General features: G+C 35.5%; 1 protein-coding gene across 4 annotated transcripts; it reads left to right on the top strand.

Moving 5' to 3' along the window:
• Positions 1–24,596, top strand: TMEM168 (transmembrane protein 168). Of its 4 annotated transcripts, none has more exons than XM_008963614.6 (6): positions 1–253; positions 1,871–1,962; positions 5,436–6,691; positions 15,022–15,164; positions 17,288–17,562; positions 22,591–24,596. In XM_008963614.6, exons 3-6 carry the CDS (start codon positions 5,564–5,566, stop codon positions 23,136–23,138), a joined length of 2,094 nt encoding a protein of 697 aa, XP_008961862.1. In that variant the 5' UTR covers positions 1–253; positions 1,871–1,962; positions 5,436–5,563; the 3' UTR covers positions 23,139–24,596. The 4 variants fall into 4 exon arrangements, with proteins under 4 accessions (XP_008961862.1, XP_003811280.1, XP_063462423.1 ...); XM_063606353.1 differs by having other exon boundaries at positions 121–253; positions 1,871–2,336; XM_003811232.6 differs by lacking the exon at positions 1,871–1,962 and having other exon boundaries at positions 17–253.

Below are 24,596 nucleotides of genomic sequence, written 5' to 3'. Positions count from 1 at the left end.
GGCGGCGTTCCGTACCGTCGCGGATTTCGGTGGCGGAAACATGGCGGTCGCGGCCGGGCCGGTAACGGAGAAAGTTTCCGCCGACACTGGCCTGTATTAGCGCGTATGGCCTCGGGCCCTCGTTCCCCAAGGCGTGCCGCCTCCCTGTTCTCAGTCGCAGGCTGAAGCCTTGTCTGCTCTCCTCCTTTTTGGTTTGGTTTTGGAACTGACTCCGAGGGTTGGGAGAGCGCGTTGGTGGCGACAGCCGAGTCAGGTAGGGAGAAATGGGTGGACGGCAGGGCGGCGAGATCTAGGCATAGACACTGCCAGGGCTCCGCGTGGTCCGGACCCCAAGCTCCGCCCAGTCGGCCTCCCAGGGCTGGGGTAGGATACCTGCCTCTGGAGGAGTTGACAGTGGTGGTTGGAGATTGGAGGGTGTGGGAGCGCCTCTCCGTATTTCGCAAGGGTTCCCCCTCAACTGGGCGCCGCGTTGTGGTCGCGTTCTCCGAGGCAGAGGATGGTGGAGAACAGCCAAGCTCCTTGTCGGACCTCCCACATCTCGCTAGAAGGCCGAAAGGGAGAGAAATTGCTGTTGCTGCTCTACTGCCGAGGAGTTTGATATTCGAGATGCCATTTTCCTCGTATGAGATGGTTCAAAGAGTTATCAGTAATTCAGAACTGAAGCACTGAAATTCCCTGACTTTTTTCAGTGTAGTTTTTTCAGCCTTGACACTTCTAGATGGGACAGAAAGTTTCTGAGTGAAAGATAATGCAAGTGATACGGTATGCCTCAAGCCATTCCCTAGAGGTAGGACATGGAGAGAGAATTGGTTTGGAAGAATTTGGGTGAATTAAGTAAAGACTGGTGGAAAGCTGAAATAGAAACCAAACATTCATGGACTCTCCCTTAGTTCTACTAGTTATTAGTTGTGGGATATTAGCTAAGTTCTGTATTCTCTTTAGGCATTAGTAAGTGTCCAATGGCGACCATTGTTGTTAAATTTAGTTATTTCTTTATTAGTCTTTATTTTTCAACAAGTATTTATTGAATACCTTCTTGATGCTGGATTTTTGCTAGTCACTGGGTGTACAGTATTGAAGACAAACCCTCAGAGACCTTTTGATCTAGTGGGAAATGCAGACATGAAATAAGTGATGGTATGTAACAGAGAAAGTATGGGGGTCATGTAATGGGGAGGGGGCAGGGATAATCTCTTAAGAAAATGATTTATCTGAGACCTGAAGAGTTGGAGTAAGCCAGGTGTGAGCACTGGGGTGGGGCCAGGAGGAGGAAAAGGAGTGTACCTGGTGAGGGAATAGCATTTGTGCAGTTTGTAATTGAAAGGTCAGTAAGGTTGGAAAATAAAGTGTGAGAGGAAAAGTGGTAACAGATAAGGCAGGAGAGTTAATCAGGCCCAACACGGAGTGCCTTATAAGGCATTGTAAGGAGTTTTGACTTTATTGCTAAGGGTGATGGGACGCCATTGGAGCATTTTACATAGTGGAGTGCTAAATTTTGGTTTTAAAAAGTACACTTCTTAGAGAGGGCAAGAGTGGATATAGGGAAATGTTCAACATGATGGTGGCCAAAATTGGGATGGTGACCCTGGGGACGAGAAGTAGAAACACTTAAAAAATGTTTAGGAAGAATAGTAGACAGGACTTGGTGAGGATTAAATGTAGATGATGGTGGAGAGGAGGGTTAGAATAGTATGTAAGGTTTTATGAAATAATCAGACTCTGGCAGTGATTAGTTAGCTTTTCCCATATGCATATTGACTCCTCTATGGTCCATTTTCATCTGCCTCTGGAATAATTGTCCATTGAATCATTAGTGATGGCAAACCGATTGAAAAGGATTGTAATGTTTTTCTGTTATTCTCTAACTCAGGCTGTCTTTTGAAGAAGATCAGAATGAGGAAAGAGTTTTGTAAATTAGCCATTTAAAAACAATCTGCCATGTTGATTTTGGTCCATAAGAAGGTAACTGCATATATTGCATTATGTGGATGCACTGTACTTTACTAATTTTTTTTTTACATGTTTACATTTACTTTGTTTCCAGGTATTTACCTCTGTTAACAGTGCAGAACAGAGCTGGTGCTTCATTTTCTATAGGTAGATTAATATATGTGTGCACTTAAGTAGAGAGATAATAATCGAAGACATAGAAATAAATGACATTGCTTAGAGAAAGTATATAGTGAGAGAAAAGCCTAGGTTTGGGGTTGAACATCCAAAGGATGGGTTGAGAATGAAGAACCTTCAAGGAGACCGAGGAGGGGAAACCAATAAATTAAGAAAAAAAATCTGGAGACTTAGTCTTTGGATGCCTGCAAAAAGGAATGGTATGGAAGGTGAGAGAAGTCAACAATGTAAATTTGTTTAAAGAATATGCAGGATACGGCCGGGTGCAGTGGCTCACACCTGTAATCCCAGCACTTTGGGGGGCCAAGGTGGACGGATCACCTGAGGTCGGGAGTTCAAGACCAGCCTGACCAACATGGAGAAACCCCGTCTCTACTAAAAATACAAAATTATCCGGGCATGGTGGCACATGCCTGTAATCCCAGCTACTTGGGAGGCTGAGGCAGGAGAATCGCTTGAACCCGGGAGGCAGAGGTTGCGGTGAGCCGAGATCGCTCCATTGTATTCCAGCCTGGGCAACAAGAATGAAACTCTGTCTCAAAAAAAAAAAAAAAAAAAAATGCCAGTCGCAGTGGCTCACGCCTGTAATCCCAGAACTTTGGGAGGCAAGGCGGGTGGATCACCTGAGGTCAGGAGTTTGAGACCAGCCTGGCCAATATGGTGAAACCCCGTCTCTACTAAAAATACAAAAATTAACTGGGCATGGCGATGGGCGCCTGTAATCCCAGATACTCTGGAGGCTGAGGCAGGAGAATCACTTGAACCCGATAGTCAGAGGTTGCAGGAGAATCACCTGAACCCGATAGTCGGAGGTTGCAGTGAGCCAAGATCCTGCCATTGCACTCCAGCCTGGACGACAGAGCGAGACTCCGTCCCCCCTTCCCCCTCCCCCAAAAAAAGAATATGCAGGATACTGAGTGAAAAGTACCCATTGGATTTAGGAATTTACAGGTCATTTCAACACTTAGCAGAGCAGTTGTGTGGTGGGAAACACCATTTAGTGGTTTGAAAAGTGAATGGGTAAGAAGTGAAGCAACTAAATACCAGCTGTCAAAAGGACACGAGATTGAGCTTCATAGAGGATATGGGGATGAGCAAGGATTGTTTTTGTTTTGTTTCTTTACTTTTTTGGTATTGTTTTTAAAAGAAACATTTATAAATGTTTAAATACTAATGGATAAAAGAAAAGTGAGAGTTTGCAGAGAGAGGAGAGAGTCTGATGTTCTGGAAGAGGCGGAATGAAAGATGCACAATATGGCTGAAAGGTTTAGCCTTAGATAGAGAAGCAACAGCCTTCTTTCCTTATATTCGGAGATATAAGTAGAGGTGGGTTTGTGGACTTGGAAACTCAAGTGAGCTCCCTTTTGATGACTCTCTAGGAGGCAGAGTCATCTGGTGAGAATGCAGTAGGAAGAAGTAGGGTATCAGAGATTTGAAGAGAGGAAATAGGGGTTTGAATAGTCACAAGAATGGGGAAGAATGTTGACCAGGGAAGGATGTTCCATGGATTTAGAGTGGCACCATTTAGCCTAGTGTGTGAATTTCTTCCCCCCGTCCAGCAGTGTTCAGTAGTCTGAGCCCAGATTGTACCATCAGCTCTTTGAGGATATATATTCTAATGTATTTGTTGAATTATTTTATAACACACATTAGTGATGTTTAAAAAAAAAAACCTCAATGCATTCCAGATTTTGTCAGTTTCTCACACTCAAGTTAAAAAGATAAACCAAAATATACTAAAGGAAGACATTTTCTTTAACATTATGTGGTACCTTAAGACATGAGTGAATAAAGATGTAATTAAGGAAAATCAGTTGGAATACTTAAATAGACTTAGTTGTAAAAATAAAAAAAAGTGCTTGTTGAACGTATAAAAGCAAAATAAGTAATAATACTTGGAACTTCCCAGAGACCCTAAGGTTGCTTTAGTAACATTCCTCTCCAGCCAGATGAGTACTAAGAGTTGATTCCAGGTTCTCATGTTTCTCTTGAGCCTTTTAGTGTACAGCTATTAAGAAAGTACAAATAAACTAATCAAAAACTCGTGGGTTTTTTTTGTTTATTTTTGGAGGCAGAGTCTCGCTCTATCCCCCAGGCTGGAGTCCAGTGGCGTGATCTCCGCTCACTGCAACCTCCGCCTCATGGGTTCAAGCTATTCTCCTGTCTCAGCCTCTTGAGGCATTACAGATGCCTCCCACCACACCCGGCTAATTTTTGTATTTTTAGTAGAGACAGGGTTTTGTCCTGTTGGCCAGGCTGGTCTCTAACTCCTGACCTCAAGTGATCCGCCTTCCTCAACCTCCCAAAGTTCTGGGATTGCAGGAGAGAGCCGCCGTGCCTGGCCCTAGTTTCTTTTTAAATATCTAATTGGGTTCTCTTTAGATAGCGTTACCGTGAACAGTTCTTTTGAAACAGTATACTAGGAAATTTTGAAGAATTATTATAGATGGTTAAATCATTTTTTGACTACTATCATTTTTTAGGTGTGACTTGTGGAAGCTTTAATTTCGTGAGTCCGCTAACAAATACTTGTAGTAACATTTGTTTAAGTAGAATTGAAAAGTTCTTCATTTACTTTATAATGACTATTAGGGTGAGCATTTCAGTTTTTCATTTTTGACTTGGAATTTGTCAGGAATTGGTTTGCTATAGAGATAGTGTTTAGATTTGGAAAGCAAGTTTAGTAATCAAAGTAATTTAATAGAGATAAAAGTACAGGGAGAATTATGGCTCAACTTTAGGGACTGAGTAACTTTAATACTTTAATTCTAGTAAGTTTATTAGTTAAACAATGTAAAGACCTTGTGTAACATTCTAGAGCTGGCTTGTAAAAAGATGTAGGGGATATTTGGCAGGTCGTAATGGTTGCTGTTACTACTAATATATACAAGTGCTTTTCAGATTAGAGGTAACAATGAAGTCCTTCATTCACTTTAAGAACTAAGTAGCTTTCTCTTGTACCAAAACCTGCTACAATCTAAGCTAAAGCGAACATTTCACCTTTCCTTGTTGTTGAAAAACCAGATATTTAAACCAGAATGAATTAGGTGAATTCTTCACCATCTCTGGAAGAACAGTTCTATTCATGCAGTCATAGCATATGATGAGTAGAAAGCACAGCCATGTCTGTTTGAATAAACTGCCAAGTTTTAAGCCAGAAACAGTATTCATTAAGATATTGCAAATCAGGTTGTAAACTGGATTTCAGTTTTTAAACTGGATTTTTTCACTTTCTATATGCATCTTTATATACAATAATGAGTAAATTATATAAAATTAACTCTGAAATATTGTTTTCTTCTTTTTAGATCACTATAAACAAAATTTCCACAAGAGAAAATGTTGAAATAGGAGTTGCGGATACATTGGATATACTGGATGAAATACAAGCGGTTAATTTTTGTAACGTGAGGGAAAAGCCCACATTGCTGGTTACATGTGTAAATCACTGCGTTATTGCTTTAGTCATTGTCTCTATTTAGCAATGACAAGACTGGAAGAAGTAAATAGAGAAGTGAACATGCATTCTTCAGTGCGGTATCTTGGCTATTTAGCCAGAATCAATTTATTAGTTGCTATATGCTTAGGTCTATACGTAAGATGGGAAAAAACAGCAAATTCCTTAATTTTGGTAATTTTTATTCTTGGTCTTTTTGTTCTTGGAATCGCCAGCATACTCTATTACTATTTTTCAATGGAAGCAGCAAGTTTAAGTCTCTCCAATCTTTGGTTTGGATTCTTGCTTGGCCTCCTATGTTTTCTTGATAATTCATCCTTTAAAAATGATGTAAAAGAAGAATCAACCAAATATTTGCTTCTGACATCCATAGTGTTAAGGATATTGTGCTCTCTGGTGGAGAGAATTTCTGGTTATGTCCGTCATCGGCCCACTTTACTAACCACAGTTGAATTTCTGGAGCTTGTTGGATTTGCCATTGCCAGCACAACTATGTTGGTGGAGAAGTCTCTGAGTGTCATTTTGCTTGTTGTAGCTCTGGCTATGCTGATTATTGATCTGAGAATGAAATCTTTCTTAGCTATTCCAAACTTAGTTATTTTTGCAGTTTTGTTATTTTTTTCCTCATTGGAAACTCCCAAAAATCCGATTGCTTTTGCGTGTTTTTTTATTTGCCTGATAACTGATCCTTTCCTTGACATTTATTTTAGTGGACTTTCAGTAACTGAAAGATGGAAACCCTTTTTGTACCGTGGAAGAATTTGCAGAAGACTTTCAGTCGTTTTTGCTGGAATGATTGAGCTTACATTTTTTATTCTTTCAGCATTCAAACTTAGAGACACTCACCTCTGGTATTTTGTAATACCTGGCTTTTCCATTTTTGGAATTTTCTGGATGATTTGTCATATTATTTTTCTTTTAACTCTTTGGGGATTCCATACCAAATTAAATGACTGCCATAAAGTATATTTTACTCACAGGACAGATTACAATAGCCTTGATAGAATCATGGCATCCAAAGGGATGCGCCATTTTTGCTTGATTTCAGAGCAGTTGGTGTTCTTTAGTCTTCTTGCAACAGCGATTTTGGGAGCAGTTTCCTGGCAGGTAAGCTTATTGTTTGTCCAGCAACCCCAATGACGTGTAATAAAATGCTAGCTTTAATAATTGAAATTAAAGTTATAAGGTCAAGTTCCTGATTTCAAAAGGATATTCATATTTGCTCTTACTTAATTTTGTTCATGGAATTGAAGCACTGAATGTGTTTCAAGAGGATAATTTATTTGATCTCTAGCAAAGAGGTACCAAAATGTTATGAACACTCAGCGTTGAGATGCCTCCTGCTTCCTGACTGTTCATTAGTGAAACATTCATCAATTAAAGAGTCTTAGAATACTAACATTTGGAAAGAATTTAAAGATTGTATTTTGATCCTTTCATTATACCCATGAGGAAACTGAAAGCCAAAGAAGACACATCCAGAGTCACTAGTACTAGCAGGAACAAGCTTACTTAACTTCTGTCTCTTCCCTGGACTCCTCACTGTAACGTGTTTCTTTTATGTAGCCATTTCTCTGAAGGTTTTATATAAAAGGTGATCAGATATATAACAACATATCAGGTTCTGAATTATAGATTAGAGGTTATCCTAAGAAAGAAAACATGGGTTTCACAGTACCTTTGCTGCCCAGAAATGTTTTCTAAAAGGTTCTTGTAGACAAAGACATTTGTACAGTTGGAGTTTGCATCTGCAGTATTAACAAACCCAGTCTTCCATTAATTGAGCATGTATTGACTATGCACTATATGCCAGGCACTATAGTGGGTGCGGAAGATCTCAGGATGTCTGTCAAAGGTGGCACAGTCTCCAATGGGAGGAGGAAGAGGCTGGCATGTAAACAAACAATTATGATTACAGTGTGATAAATACTATAATCTATGTACATCAGACTGGGATGTGGGGCATAAAGGAAAGTCGGCTCTGCTTGGTGCAGCTCTCTGTAAGAGTTTGTTGCTGCTGAGTGATTTCTAGAGGAAAGTCAGCTCTGCTTGGTGCAGCTCTCTGCTTTGTAACAGTTTGTTGCTGCTGAGTGATTTCTGGAAGTGTGTTTTGAAGAGGGAGATGTGAAGACTTGCCTGGACATGGTGCTTTCTAGTCAGCTGGGCTAGGGCAGGGATCCTGTGTGGGAGTCAGCCAAACGAGGAAAACATCTTGGGTGTGGCCTGAGGATATTGTCCTTACTTTGCTCTACTTGCTGGTGTTAGGTACTATCAGAATTATGTTGATGATGTCAAAAACTCAAGCATGAGTTTTCCTCCCTCTTCCTTGCCCCTCCTCCTGCTAGCTCCTTTCCCAGCCCTAAATACTTTTTCTTTTCCAAGTCAGCCTCATTCATGCTGGATGCCATTCCAGGCTTTCAAATTCTGTTAACCAAATATGAATATTTTCTTGGTCTCCAAACTTTTTCTTATCTAGTGGTCTTCAGATATGGTGTGTACCACTGGAGGTACACAAAAACTTTCCAAGGAGTCTGTCAGCAGAGATAATTTTAAGAGAATCAGTTTCCTGATTCTCACCTTCCATTCTACTCTTTCCTAAAGTTGATCTACTTGAGAATCCCTTGATTTAGATGTAGGTGATAGCATTGTGGTTTTAATTTATGTCTCTAATGACTAATGATGTTGAGCATCTTTTTATGTGTGTATTAGCCATTTACTTTGTTGTTTAAATATTCACATCTTTTGCTCATTTTAAAGCTGGGTTATTTGTCTTTTAAGAGTTCCTTATACATTCTGGATATGAGCCCTTTGTCAGATAAATGATTTGGAAATGTTTACTCCCAGTCTGTGTCTTCTGTTTTTATTTTCTGAATGATACAAATTTTTGAAGAGTTTTCAAGAGTAAAGGTTTTTAATTTTACAGAGTCCAATTTATCCACTTTTTCTTTTATGGGCTCTGCTTTTAGTATCTTATCTAAGAATTCTTTGCTCAACACTAGGTCACAGTTCTTTCAAAAGCATTATTGTTTTAACTGTTACATTTAGGTGTATGATCCATTTTGAGTATAGTATGAGATAAGGATCTAAGTTTTTTTTTTTTTTTAATATATAGATCTCATTGTTCCCAGCACCATTTGTTGAAAAGATTAACATTTTGCCTATTGAATTGCCTTGGCGTCTTTGTTTAAAATCAGTTAAACGTAAACGTAAGGTTGTATTTTCGAGTTCTTTTGTTATATTGACCTATATGTCTACCGTTGTGCTAGCACTATGCCATCTGGTGAGATGTTTTCTAATTTCCTTTGAAATTTCCTCTTTGACTCATGGGTTATTTATAAGTTTGTTGTGTGATATCCTAATATTTGGAAGTTTCTCACATTTCTTTCCATTGATTTCTAATTCCATGTAGTTGGAGAACACTGTATGATTTTAGTCTTTTAGGCCACTTGTTTTGTGGCATGGCATGTTTTATTCCATGTTCACTTGAAAATAATGAGTCCTCTGTTGTTGGGTACAGTGTACTATAAATATCAGCTAGATTAAGTTGGTTGGTGGTGGTGTTCATGTATCTATAGCCTTGTTAATTTTCTGTCTAATTCTGTAATACTGAGAGAGATGAAAATCTCTATTATAGTTCCTGAATTGTCTACTTGCTTTTTCAATTCTGTCATTTTTTTTTTTTGCTTCTTTATTTTGAAGCACTGTCCTAGAGGTAAATGCATGTTTGTTATATCTTCTTACCATATTAACTCTTGTAATTATGGTAAACAGCATAGTTGAGTAGTTAAAACAGAGATTGTATGGCCTGCAAAACAAAATATTAACTATCTGTGCCCCCGTTTTTTTTTTTTTTTTTTTTGATACGGATCATATATTTGTGTGACCACCACTACCACAGTCAATTTGTAGAGCAGTTAAATCACCGCCAAAATTCCCTCTTGCTTCCTTGTAGTCAGTCCTTCTCCCAACCCCAGGTACTTGGCAACCTGATTTGTTTTCTGTTCCTAGACATTTTCCTTTTCCAGAATGTCATATTCATAAAATCATTTAACATTGTAGTCTTTTGAGCCTGACTTTTGTTTTTGAGACAGGGTCTTGCTCTGCAGTGTGGGCTAGAGTACAATGGTACAATCATGGCTCACTGCAGCCTCGACCTCCTGGGCTCAAGCAGTCCTCCCTGCCTTGGCCTTCCAAAGTGCTGGGATTATAGGTGTGAGCCACTGCACCTGGCCCTGAGTCTGACTTCTTATTTAAATCATTTGAGATTCATCTGTGTTGCTGTGTGCCATCAGTAAGTTAGTTACTTTTATTGTGAGCAGTATCCCATTGTATGGATGTTCCAGTTTATCCCTTACTCAGTTGAGAGACACTGAAATTATTTGCAGTTTTTTGGTAATTATGAATAAAGCTGCTGTAAACCTTTGTAGACAAGGTTTTGTGTTAACATAAGCTTTTATTTTAGTGTGATGTGGGATTGCTGGGTCATGTGGAAAGCATTTCTTTTAACTTTATACTGCCATACATATGTATTTCTAATCTACAGAATAAGCTCATGACATAAATTATCTCTGTATGTATTCCAGAAATCAAGACTCAAAAGGTTAATTAACTTATTCGTGTACACATAGCAAGTGTCTGAGCTGGGATTGAACAAAAGTCTAACTCCGAAGCTTGGGTCCTTTCCACTATGCCCTAGTTCTTCCACATAAAGAAGTCATTTGACTTTAAAATTATATAGTAGCCTTCATAATGTTCTTAAATTTCCTGAAACAAGCAAAGTTTTGAAAGTCGCCTGTGGTTTCTTAAAGCTGGATTTCTCACAGTCTCTCCATTTATATATTGCCGCATTTACGTATACTGTTTCTTAGTTGGGCTTTACTTTCTTTAGACTTCTATGTATGTTTTCCAAATCTGGTTTGCATAAGGTGACTCATACAAGAATGCTTCTAAACAAACAAGCCGTATATGTTTATGTAAATGTTACATTTTTAAAATGACATTGCATAAAGAAATTTTGTTCCTGTTACCTGAAAAATTTTAGGATATGAAACGTTGAATACTTTGACCATGACTTGAAAGCCCAGCTGAATAGAGATCTAATAACTAGTAACAACCTTTATTCAAAGGGCATTACTTACAGGTTGTTTATTGGTCGTCTTTTGTGCTCAGTTTATATCTGCTCTGAAATATGAGCCATGTCTTAAAATTTGATAGTGAGCTGAGGATAATTTGGAGAAGCAAAGGAGAATAAGTACTTGTAGGCTTGAATCAATTGATCTTATTTGTTACTTGGAATTAAGGTGTAAGGAGTACTCCAAAGTCACAAATGACTTCTAGATTGAAGCTATAGAATAAAGGTTTGCAGGCCAATAAAACTGAAGCTCTCTGAAAGTGGCAAGCGGATAAAACATCCTAAATTTATTTTGGCTTCCCCTGGACATACTTGCCATCTGTTCAGTTAAGATTATGAATTTTTGTATTGCCAAAATACTAACTTGTGTGTAATCATAATAGAATATTTAATACTGTTTTTCTAAGCTTGCTTTTTCAAAATAACCTAATAGAAGTACTTAATGATTTTTTCCTGATAAATTTGCTTTCTAAAAATGTATGACAGGGCCAGGCATGATGACTGACATTTGTAATTCCAACAGTTTGGGAGGCCAAGGCGGGAGGATTGTTTGAACCCAGGAGTTTGAGACCAGCCTGGGCAACATAGGGAGACCTTGTGTCTACAAAAATAAAAAAAGTAGCCAGGCATGGTGGTGCATGCGCCTGTGGTCCCAAGCTACTTGGGTGGCTGAGGTGGTAGGATCACATGAGCCTGAGAGGTCAAGGCTGCAGTGAATCGTGATCATGCCACTGCACTCCAGCCTGGATGACAGAGTGAGACCCTGTCAATCAGCATAAAATTCTCAGTTTCTAAGATTTTTTAATATAAAAAGCAAGTAGTAACAGATCATCTGTTATTTATGAGTTGTGATCAATAGACCCCTGAATATCTACTTATTTAGTCTACTGTATCAAATATCATCATCAATGTTGCAAAACCAACATTAGGGTATTGAATAACATCACTATCAATTAACATTTTAATTGGAATTTTGAATTATTAGGCTTTTCATTTAAGTCATCTACAAATTGATTGACAATTGAACTTTATCATTTGCTTAGTTCACTGCTAAATCAAACTGTTTAATACTTTTTTCTAATAGTAAAAAGATACCGAAGATTGAGAAGCACTGGTTTAGAAAAAATATGTAAATATATAAAATGTAATAGACTGGAAATCATCAGAAAATTGGAACTGATTCCATTTGTAAGAACAGAAACATAAAATAAGTTTTAAACTTATAAAACTTTTATTTTAAAATTACTACAAACCTCAATGTAGGTTATAAAAGAAGACTTCAATAAATGGAAAAACACACCATACTTCCTGGGATGAAAAGACTCAATGCTGTGCCTTGCAGGCATTTGTATACATAGAGGAAACTGTTTTCAAAGCTGAGCTGCACTTTTGGTCCCCTCAAGAGTGGCAAAAATAAAAGCCAAGCCCAGGGCCTCCAGAAGTGAGATCTCTGGTAAATTACCTCCCATTTTACGCTAACACACTGAAAGAAGAGGGTGGAGCCATGTGTGTTATAGCCCTCTCATGAACTTGCTTTCTGCCCTTGTGTCCTGTTGGTGGTTCAACCTGGGATTAAGTGGTCAAACCTGAATTAAGATATGTAGACTCGTAATGTCTGCAGCTCTCTGGAAGAAACAGATTGCCTCTAGGAGAAGGTATCATTATCCTAGGCCTAAAGTTAATATAATTTTTATATCCAGTGTTCAGCTTATAAATTTAACCAGGTACACACACACACACACACACACACACACAGCACCAAGAGCAAGAAGCAGCAAAACCAACAGACAACAGAAAAAAATCTTTAGGTATTGGAATTATCAAACAGAAAACCATCATGCTAAGTTGCAAAAGTAAAAGGAGAGATCAGGACATAATGGTAGTACACTGGAAACTTTAAAAAATGACAAGGCAGATTTTACAAAGAACTAAATAGAAATTTAGATCAGGAAATAAATTATTTCAGTGTTGCAAACATAACATTAGACAAACCTGAAGTGGGCATTAGTGAACTGGAAGATACAGTTCAGAAGAAGCTATATAAGCAGCAGCATGAAAGAGAAGTATGGAAAATACTGAACAGAAGGAAAGGATAAGACTCAGAGAATATGGTAAGAAGATCTCATATTTTATTAGAGTCTCAAAAATGGAAGAAATGAAGGCCAAAGGAAATATGTGAAAGAATAAAAAATAGAACAACAGAACAGAAGAAGAGAGACCAAAAACAGGTCCATGAATACTTATGACAGAAGTGGCACTGTAATGTGGAGTGGTTGATATTTTCAGTAATTTGTGCTTGAACAATTGAGTGTTTCTGTAGAAGAAAAAATTGGACCATTATCATAAAATCAGTTATATTTGGATTATAGATTTAAATGTAAAGGCAAAACAATAAAGCCTTTAGAGGATAATGTTAAAATGTATTCTTAATGGTTGGATAGAGGGATTTTTTTTAACAAGGCATAAAGTGACTATATTATAATTAAGAACTCATGTTAAGCAAAAAACAGCATTAAGGTAGTCACAGAGTCACCAACAAAAGACTTTCATTGAAACTATGTTCAGAACCAAACAAAACTAAATCAATGAAGAAAAGGTCAACCCCATAGAAAGGTGGGCAAAATATTTAACACTTCATCAAAGATGATACCCACATAATGAAAGGTACTTAACCTCATTAATAATCAGAACTTGATATTTATTCTAGTTTTGGTATAATGGCAAACTGTAAGCAATTTAAATACCAATAATACGATCCACTAATTAAAGTTTTATATGTATCATAGGAATGCCATTTGGTCTTTACAAGTGATTTAGAGTAATGTAAGCTTAAATTAAAAGGTTGATAGATTATGTATCCCATTTTGGTAAAAAAAACATGAATATGTATTTGTGAAAAATACATTGCATGAAGTCTGGGAATATTTCAGAGTAGCTGTGCGTATAGATGATGGTATTTGGAATGATTTTAATCACATATCTTTTTTACTTATTTGTATTTTCTAGTGTTTTTAAATGGAGCATGTACTGTGTTATTTATGTCATTGACAAAATAGGATGTACCAAAATAGGGCAGTATATTCATTTTTCTATTGCAGGAGTTAATTTTTTTATTAAATTTTGATCAAGTGAACCACCCCTTAGTGTTAAAAGCATGTGTTCATGCACCTAGGCATATAGTATGTGCAGTAGCAATACCGGAAGAATGTAATAGTTTAATATTCTAAAGAAATGTTCAAGTGACTATCCATTTTCTTTTCACTTAAATGAGCCTTAATTTTTTCTGCTTTTTCATTGCAGTTAATACCTGATTGCCTCCTCCTTATTTCTTCTGCCTCTCTACTTTCCATTCTGCTTTTACAATGCTTATATGTCCTTAGTATTTTCTTCTGTTAAAATTTTGATTGCACATCTAGAGAGTTCAGTGCTTTATAAGGTAAACTATATCATATAAACGGAATTCGTTTTTATAGCTTTAGGGTCTTAAATTTCCTTAAGAATTTATACAGAAAGAATGTAATAGAGAAAGAATACAGAAAGCATATAGAAAAAAGTAATAGTTTAATATTCTAAAGGTATGTTCAAGTGACTATCCATTTTCTTTTCACTTAAATGAGTATTTTTTCTGCTTTTTCATTGCAATTAATACCTGATTGCCTCCTGCTTATTTCTTCTGCCTGTCTACTTTCCATTCTGCTTTTACAATGCTTACGTGTCCTTAATATTTTCTTCTGTTAAAATTTTGAATTTGCACATCTAGAGAGTTCAGTGGTTTATAAGGTAAACTATACCATATAAATGGAATTAGTTTTTATGGCTTTAGGGTCTTAAATTTCCTTAAGAATTTACTTTCATAATTTCATGGGGAAAAAATGAGCCCTTTCTAAAGTACTCTTTTTGATAAAGTAAATGAATCTGTTATTTGAAAAATGACATAGGCATGTGGGTTTTAATAAGATATTTGTTTTCTGGCATTTTCTCTGTTATATCAAAGAGTGGTTTTGGTTTGTTTTGTTTTTTTTTTCTCGTCTGGATAGGATGTTATTTGACAATTCTTTTTTAAAAATGATGTGCCGTGTTTTGCCACAACTTCCAAAAAACTAAGAGATAAATTTAGGATTTATTGCACTGGTTAGCTCATCCATGTATACTTGTCTGCTTTAACTGAAAATTGTTTTTAGAACATTAATTGTTCCTTTTATCCTTTTTGAAAGTAGAAGCTAAAAAATATGAACCAATGTGCATGCATGTAAATATATACACATATGTACATGTACTATGTAAACATGTTTTGGATTTCTTTTAGCCAACAAATGGAATTTTCTTGAGCATGTTTCTAATCGTTTTGCCATTGGAATCCATGGCTCATGGGCTCTTCCATGAATTGGGTAACTGTTTAGGAGGAACATCTGTTGGATATGCTATTGTGATTCCCACCAACTTCTGCAGGTACAGTAATCTAGTATAGTTAATGATAACTATTCACTTCATAACATTTTCTTAATATTTATATGAATAAAATATAGCTCCTTTTCAAAACTGTTTTCAAAATATAACTTGTGCATTTCTTCCAAATTTTTAACAAACTTTATTCCAAGTGATAATATCTTCAGAGTTCAATTGAAATATTTTGATAAATATGATAAGCTTATATTTTAGCTAGAAACCAGAAAATATTCATGAATAACTTTTCTAAGGAAAGATCTTACCCTAAAGGGAATATTTTGTTTAAGAAAGTGTCCTCTGGCTGGTCGTGGTGGCTCACACCTGTAATCCCAGCACTTTAGGAGGCCGACGCGGGCGGATCACCTGAGGTCAGGAGTTCGAGACCAGCCTGGCCAACATGGTGAAACCCCATCTCTACTGAAAATACAAAAATTAGCCGGGTGTGGTGGCAGGTACCTGCAATCCCAGCTACTCGGGAGGCTGAGGCAGGAGAGTCACTTGAACCTGGGAGGCGGAGGTTGCAGTGAGCCGAGATAGGGCCATTGCTCTCCAGCCTGGGGGTTAAGAGCAAGACTTCGTCTCAAAAAAAAAAAGGAAAAAAGCAAAAGAAAGTGTCCTCTGAAGCAACATAGTGAAATATAGTAAAACATGCTCTGGGCCTGAGAGGCTGGGGTCTAGTTCTTTGTTACCCTTGGTACATTATAACTACTCTGAACCTTATTATCTGTCTTTGCCTAAAATGTATATAGTGATAACTCTTCTGTTCATCTGACAGGAATGGTATGAAGCACTAAAAAAAAAATGTAAAAACACTCTGCACACTGAAAAATGCCATACAAATACTAGGAATTCAGAGGATTGGCAGTGAAGTTTAATAAATGTTTATTGCAGTTTTATTCCAAAATAACTTTTACCCACAAAGGTGGTGACATCTGTATAAATCTGTAAATGTTGCTACATTTTGATTTTTATTTTATAGCTAACTACCTTTAAGATAATTCTTTGCCATTAATGAATTCTGATGACAGTTTTCATCACACTTTCCCTGGGGGAGGGGAGAGTGGAAGTAAAGTTTTTTCCCAATTTCAAGTATTTGACATAAAAATCTCCAAATAGACTATTTGTAGGAAATATTTTCCTTCATGTTAAAGACTTAATACAAAGTTGAAGGCTTAAGAACTGAAGGAAACAGATTTGGAAATGTCACATAAAGTGAGAAATGACAACCCTGTAGAATGAATGTGTGGAAATAGTAATATGCACAGTTAGATATTTATTCCGTTGTAATTTTTTTAATGTATTGCTTACTCTTTTGTGACTGTAATGAAAAAAAGTTAGTAGGATAGTACTGATGATACATGAAGCAAAATCTAAGGTTTTCAAAAATCCCGATAGAAATCCCTTTTCTGGATAGGAATGATGGTTTTTTCTTTCTCAATATTAATGGTATTTTGCTAGTTATAAGACTTGCTTTATCATCTTTGTACTAGAGTACCATTTTATATTTGTTCTAGGAGTAAATCTAAGTCTTCAACTAGTGTCCAGTGGTATAAAGCAATGGACCTAAATTTTAATAACTTTTTAAATGCCTATTAATAGATAATTTCTTCTATTATTTATGTACCTTAAGTTAATAAAATTTGAACACAATTTTATTGACTATTTTTCAATACAGAAATAAATATATAATTAAAATATTGCTTTTTTATTTTGTGTTATAATATTTTTAAAGAATAGTTTTTTTAATAGTCCCCACCCAGATGTTCTTGAAACAGTGTAATCCTGCTTTTAAAAAGCCTTGTCCAATATTTGTCATGTAAGAAAATACGAATAAGGAACAAAGAGTAATATTATCTACATTTGGAGATATTATCCCAGCTTTTAATTTGATTATTGTTTTAATGATAGTAAATATAATATTTAGAAACCAGGTTTTGATTTTCTAAGCTTAATTCTCAGTACTATAGGAATTTTAGAAAGGGTGATTTTTTACAAAAATCCTGCCACTTAGCAGCAACTATATTATAACTGATTCTTAGATAATCAGTTATAAATGACAGATGAGAATGTGATATAGAATGAGTACTTCTTAAACACCAAAATAATTGTTTTTTCTCCTACTTCAGTCCTGATGGTCAGCCAACACTGCTTCCCCCAGAACATGTACAGGAGTTAAATTTGAGGTCTACTGGCATGCTCAATGCTATCCAAAGATTTTTTGCATATCATATGATTGAGACCTATGGATGTGACTATTCCACAAGTGGACTGTCATTTGATACTCTGCATTCCAAACTAAAAGCTTTCCTCGAACTTCGGACAGTGGATGGACCCAGACATGATACGTATATTTTGTATTACAGTGGGCACACCCATGGTACAGGAGAGTGGGCTCTAGCAGGTAAACTCACCTTTGGCAGTTTCACTATTGTAAAGATACACATGTATATGTAGAAATCTGTACTTCACACACAGTCATTAAATTTCCAGGATTCTTAGTTTACTGAACTATGCATATGACTCTAATTTGTTTTTCTTTGCTCTAGCATACCTGTTTAGCCTAATTTAATCTCTAATGATAAGATTGGGAATTATGTCTTATAGTGATTAGAAGGAAAAAAATGCTTTGAGACTTACAATCAGTTTCCCTTAAAATATTTTCAGAATTGCTAAACATATTTTTCAGAAGCTGATAAACTCCTTTGACTAGTATTTTTAAGTTTTTAAATGTTATGGATGCAGATTTCAGTAGTCCTTCACATCTATAGTTTTATTTATGTTATAAAGCTCACCAAATTTTTAAACAGCAGATCATGTAGTATGGTGGGAGTAGCACTTAGGTCAGGAGACCTTGGTTCTGCTCCTAATTTGCCACAGCTGTGTTATTTTAGGCAAGTTAGTTAACTTCTGTTGGCTTCAATTTTCTCATCTGTAAAATACGGGAGTAATTGTAAATGACCATTGAGTTTTATTCCAAGGTACAAAATTCTGTAGGGATTTTTTTGCATTTGAAAAAACATAAAATAACTTTGGTTTGCATGCACTATGGGAAATAGAAAACTTCTTAGTTATTGCCAAGAGAGAAATGAGATCTCTTTATATAATATATAAATTTGTCAGTCTTTCCAACTATTAATAGAGAGAAAGTCAAGGGCTTTGTTTTATGAACTACTACTTGTTTAGGACCTATAACAGAGCCCAATACATAGTAGAAGATCCTTAAGTAGCTGATAGATAGATGAAATCATTGAATAAATCATTTAAAAAGAAAGGTAATTTTCTTATTTTAGATTAGAAATAGTTATTTTAGATTTAATTACATGTTTTTTTCCATAAAAGTGTAGATGTTTTAAACCAAGAATATATAAATAATAAAATAGTCATAAATAAAGTGGAAACATTCAGGATAAAGAAAAAGATAAATAGAAGTAGTATGGAAGGACAGAGGCAGAGTTGCCAATATAAGAACTCCAGAAAGAGACAAACAAAAAGGTTAAGGTAGAGATGATTTTAAACTAGCATGATCTCATTGATTTCACGCCAGATTTGTAACTGAGGTTTTTATCATAAGGAGAAATATTTTTTTGAAATTTTTCTTTTTTGCAAATAAATATTGAATAACTCAGTGGCCTTCTAGTAGAAAGACAAGCTAATATTTATTGGGTACATTTTAAGCATCAGCTTACTGTACTTAGTACCTTACACACATTGTTAATCTTTATGTGAAATCCTTTGAGATAGATACCATCACTTCTGTTATCTTCATTTTTCAAAGGACGAAATGGAAATTGAAAGTTGTTATGTAACTTATCTGTGGTCATACCACTATGTGATAGAACCATGATTTAAGACCAGATCTGCCCGATTCCTAAAGTGTATTTTCCCCCCCCACTGTACCATGTTGCCTCCAAGGGTGAAAGCCATGATGATAAAGGAATGGCATGTTCTGGTTAAGTGGATATTTTTGTTAACATGGGTCACCCATTTCAAAACATTAGAATGTACAAGACTAAAAGATGTACTGAACATTAAAACTAATTGAATATAGTTTATAAAATCATTTACTTGACCTATAACTTTTTAATTACAACGTAGAAAGCATCTTTTTAACCTTTATGGCTACTTCAGTTTCAGGTGAAGTATTCCAACTCAGAGCACAAGAGAAAGCTTTTAGTCAATTAAAATAGCCTTTACAGAAATAGAATTTTAGATCTAAAAGCAGAGATTGCTGAAAACTTACTATAATCCTTATGATAATAAACTCTACCCAGATCAAATGGAAAAAACAGGGCTAATTTTTGGTGGCCATACATATATCCCTAGTTATTTTAAAGTGTTATAAGAGAGTAATTTTAGAAGTAAGCTTTTTATGTGTGTTTATATGAAGAATTTATTACTTAATAGAAACACTTTTCAAAAAGTTTGCATTTTTCTTAAGTAATTTAAAATTTAAGTATTTCTTAAAGATAGCTATGGAAATCAATTCTAGATGTTCATTTACTAATACTTATATCAGCTTTTTATTTTTCTAAGAAAAGTAAAAAAACACTAAGATAAACACACACACATATATATCTCTCGCAGTTTTTCTAAATTTTCATTCACTGTTAGGAATAATTTTTGAAGACTTTAAGAACTCGAAAATGGAGTTGTATTTTAGGTAAATGTTTAGCAGTTACATTCTAGAATGATGTCTTTATAATTTTTTTGAAATATGCTACCAGTAAATTGACCGTTACAGAATTCCTCTGTTAGCTAAGATTTGTTCTTGTGTAACTTTGAGGCTTATTATAAGAAGTTTAAAAAAAAGAGAGAGAAAGCATACTGATCTCCCTTCCCTGAGAAAGGTAGATTTTATCTTATAATTCAGCAACTGCATACTGTCATGCATGGCCTGAGGCATCTCGCATACTTGTGGGTAGTCAGGTTGAACCAGGCCCAGAAAAGCCTGCTTTTCAGTTAGTTCATGCCCTGGCCTGCATTAGACATAGTCCTCAAGGGCTGATTCTGCCTCACAAATAGTATTGAATATCTCTGCTCTGAGGAAAATGCTTTCATCTATTCCAAATTAAGTGACAAAGAGCTTTAAGCTCTGCTAATTTATTAATAGTTGGGGATTTTTTGTTTTGTTTTTTGTTGTTTTTTTCAGCAAACTTTGAAATAGGAAACATCACAACTGGATTTTACTTGGGTTAGCAAGTTGATAGCAGGCCCAGTATTAATATCGCTGTGGGAAAGAGAATCTATATTTGCCCTTTATCCCATACCTTTACTCACGGTAGTTAGAATATGTAGTCTTCTTATATTTATGGAGTTTCATGATATGGAACCTAATATTTTTGCCTCTGCTTGAGGATAGAAAACAATTATGGTAATTACAGGAGAGACAGAAATAAATGGAAAAAATGTAGATAATTTATAAAGCAGTTTATTACAAATAAAGCCTTTAAAAAGCAGTCTCAATTACTTGAAATGCATCAGATGGATATTAGCTTAGATAAATGTAAGTACTTTGAATCTGGGCCAAAAGCCAAATGTAGCATAGAACCTATTCATAGGAGAAAGCAGAGCAAAACAAGAGAAATCGTTTAGAAAGCTTTAATGCTGCTTTAAGTCTCTTGTTGATATCTAAAGAGCATTTATATAAGAGAATTAGGGTAGAATATGCTAAAGAGTGTTTATTGAAATAGTTGTGGATGGCATGTTGGGCAATGATGTTTTGTGGCAGATGGAATTTACATAATAGTTCTTGTAATCTCTGTCTTCTGATCTCTAAAGAAATTTAATAGAGCTGACAATAATGGAGAGTTAACATTTGGCCATTTTTGAAAAAGTATCTTTTGGAGGTATCAGTGGAATAACACATTAGTAATATGTGGAGACAATGTACTGAAATAGTGTCTCTGAGATAATATGTGTGAGTGTTAGAGCGATTAATAAAAAAAGTTTATTTTCAGGTTCTTAAGCTTACTGATTAATAAAACATTAATAAATGACACATAAAGAATATGATAGAATCCCAATTCTAAAGGATTCTCTCTCTGGTGGTGTCCATTTTTAATGGTGAAACCAAGAGGACAGTTGATTTGGGGAAAATGTTGAGTCTTGTGCTGGTAAATTGTAAAAGTAACTTATGCTCAATGTAAAACTTTCAGAAAAATATTTTAAAAACCACATGGAAGTGAAACACCCAGCAATAGCTGCTGTTATAATTTTTGTAGATGTACTGTCATGCTTTTTCTAATATAGACATTTTCTCATCAATAAATTTTCTGTATAAATATTTTGTTATAAGATTTCCTCCTAAGGTTTTAGGCCATAGTTTATTTCCATTTCCCAAATGGGAAGGTTGTCTTTTTTGTAATTTTTTGTCCCTATGTCTGTTCTTTCCTTAAGATAGATTCGTAGAATTGGAATGATCGTTATCAGTGTACCATTGAGACAGGGCCAGATGAGGTGAGGGTGGCAGTTGCCTCAGGCACAAAACATAAGGGAATGCCAAAAAACTCAATAATCAAAATGAACATTTTAATGTAGTATACTTAAAAATCAAAATTAATGCAAAAAAAAAAACGAGATGTAAAACCTGTAGTCAGAAGTTTATTTACTTTAGAACTTTCTGGGTATATATATATTTTTAATCCCTTGTTCTTCAGCTATAAAACTGATTTAAATGTAGATCTGTTCTTAAACTCATTCTTGTACAGGTAGGAATAGGGTTTATTTTCATTCAGTAGGTACCTACATATGAGGAAGAGAAGGAAACAATGATACAGAATGGGGAGGCAAACTTTTTCTGTAAAGGGCCAGATATTTTTGGCTTTGTGGGTTTAGATGCCTGTTGCAGCTATTCAGCTCTGCTACTTTAGAGCAATAGCAGCCATAGACAGTATAAATGAATGAATGTAGTTGTGTTCCAATAAACTTATTTATGAAAATAATTATATGAAACAAATTGCATACAGTTTTTACTATCACAAAATATTCTGATTTTCTTTCAACCATGTGAAAATATAAAATCAATTCTTAGCTTTCAGGCCATACAAAAAGAGGTGGCAGGCTGGATCTGGCCCATGAGTTGTAGTTGCTGCCCCTGGTGTAGAATGTTAGCTTTTCTGTATAGTTGTTTTCACTAAATACAACTATGTAAAACTATTTCCTTAATTCATACTAGCAGATTCCTTTTTATGTGAGTAATAAGGATTTTTTTTAACCTCAAGTTGAAAATCTGTTGTAAAAAATATCTTTTCAAAAGATACTTTGAAAGTGTCATTTAAATACTTTATTTTTTGCTTATTTAATTCTAAGAACTTAAGGAAAATACATGTAAAACAAGAGTATTTTCTCTCTAGAAGAAAATGATTAAGAGGGTTTTCTTAATGAGAGGCTGCAGAAATTATTGCTCCATTGAATTTTCTCTTGTTCACAGGTGGAGATACACTACGCCTTGACACACTTATAGAATGGTGGAGAGAAAAGAATGGTTCCTTCTGTTCCCGGCTTATTATCGTATTAGACAGCGAAAATTCAACCCCTTGGGTGAAAGAAGTGAGGAAAATTAATGACCAGTATATTGCAGTGCAAGGAGCAGAGTTGATAAAAACAGTAGATATTGAAGAAGCTGACCCGCCACAGCTAGGTGACTTTACAAAAGACTGGGTAGAATATAACTGCAACTCCAGTAATAACATCTGCTGGACTGAAAAGGGACGCACAGTGAAAGCAGTATATGGTGTGTCAAAACGGTGGAGTGACTACACTCTGCATTTGCCAACGGGAAGCGATGTGGCCAAGCACTGGATGTTACACTTTCCTCGTATTACATATCCCCTAGTGCATTTGGCAAATTGGTTATGCGGTCTGAACCTTTTTTGGATCTGCAAAACTTGTTTTAGGTGCTTGAAAAGATTAAAAATGAGTTGGTTTCTTCCTACTGTGCTGGACACAGGACAAGGCTTCAAACTTGTCAAATCTTAATTTGGACCCCAAAGCGGGATATTAATAAGCACTCATACTACCAATTATCACTAACTTGCCATTTTTTGTATGCTGTATTTTTATTTGTGGAAAATACCTTGCTACTTCTGTAGCTGCTCTCACTTTGTCTTTTCTTAAGTAATTATGGTATATATAAGGCGTTGGGAAAAAACTTTTTATAATGAAAGTATGTAGGGAGTCAAATGCTTACTGTAAATGCATAAGAGACGTTAAAAATAACACTGCACTTTCAGGAATGTTTGCTTATGGTCCTGATTAGAAGGAAAACAGTTGTCTATGCTCTGCAATGGCCAATGATGAATTACTAATGCCTTATTTTCTAGGCATATAATAGTTTAGAGAATGTAGACCAGATAAATTTGTTTACTGTTTTAAGAAAACTACCAGTTTACTTACAGAAGATTCTTTTTTCCAAACAGTAGGTTTCATCCAAGACCATTTGAAGAACTGCAAACTCTTTCTCTTAGAAAAGAAAGAGGGCAGCCTAAAATAAAAGCAAAATTTGCTTATACTCCATCACATTCAGATGTCTTGGTTGTGACTTATTACCAGTGTGGCAGAGAACCCAAGTTACATTTTAGATCAAAATATTCTTTATGTAGGTATTGTTAAAAGGCTAGAGCCTACAAGTTGCTCTTCCATGCGTTGGTCATGGGGCCCTGAAAACACTGGTAATATTAAGAGTCTTTCTCAGGGTAACTTAATGTTTTCTTAATGAACAATGTTTCCAGCTACAAATTCTTCCAATAAATTGTCTTCCTTTTTGAAAAGTACTCTCGTAGAAGAAATTTAGCAATTTCTCGTTGACTGACTCAGTCTATTTTAAGTATTCAGAAAAGATTTTGATCCCCATTGAGTTAATGCTCTGCCTTGAAAATTATTTTTCTGATCCTTGTTAGTGATAACATTTTTTTTCTACCGAAGGTCAGAGGATAGGAAACAAGTATTTCTCTTCTTGTATACATGTAATGTATTCTGTAAAAAAGTATTCATATTGGCAATTTTAGTTAGGCATAATATTGTGGTTGTAATTTTTAAAACTTAGTGTTTTGTCTGATTAAAGCAGGCACTGATCAGGTTATCTCCTAAGAGGTAATTCACTTCTTATTCCTTTCCAATAATTATTACATTCTAAATTTTCATCCATGAGAAATAACAAGAAGGGAATAGAATTAAATTGGGGTATAATCTAATCTTCATTGTTTAAATGGTTTGCCTTCTCACCATTGAAGCCATTTTTTATAGCCTCAGAAAGAGGAAATAATGCCTCCACCATTTTCTACCTGGTGACTTGAAAATTGAACTTTTAAGTTAGGAAGAAGTTAGAGTCAGGGAACTTGTATACCACTATCTATGCAGCATTGTTATAGTCTGATTATTTCTGTGTTTTGAATATGATTTTCCTAATGCTCTAAATAAAATTTTGTTAAAAATTAA

Source organism: Pan paniscus, chromosome 6 (genome assembly GCF_029289425.2).
Source record: "Pan paniscus chromosome 6, NHGRI_mPanPan1-v2.0_pri, whole genome shotgun sequence".
Lineage (NCBI taxonomy): Eukaryota > Metazoa > Chordata > Mammalia > Primates > Hominidae > Pan > Pan paniscus.
Note: the sequence above shows the minus strand (reverse complement) of the source record. Positions and strands in the feature narration are given on the sequence as shown.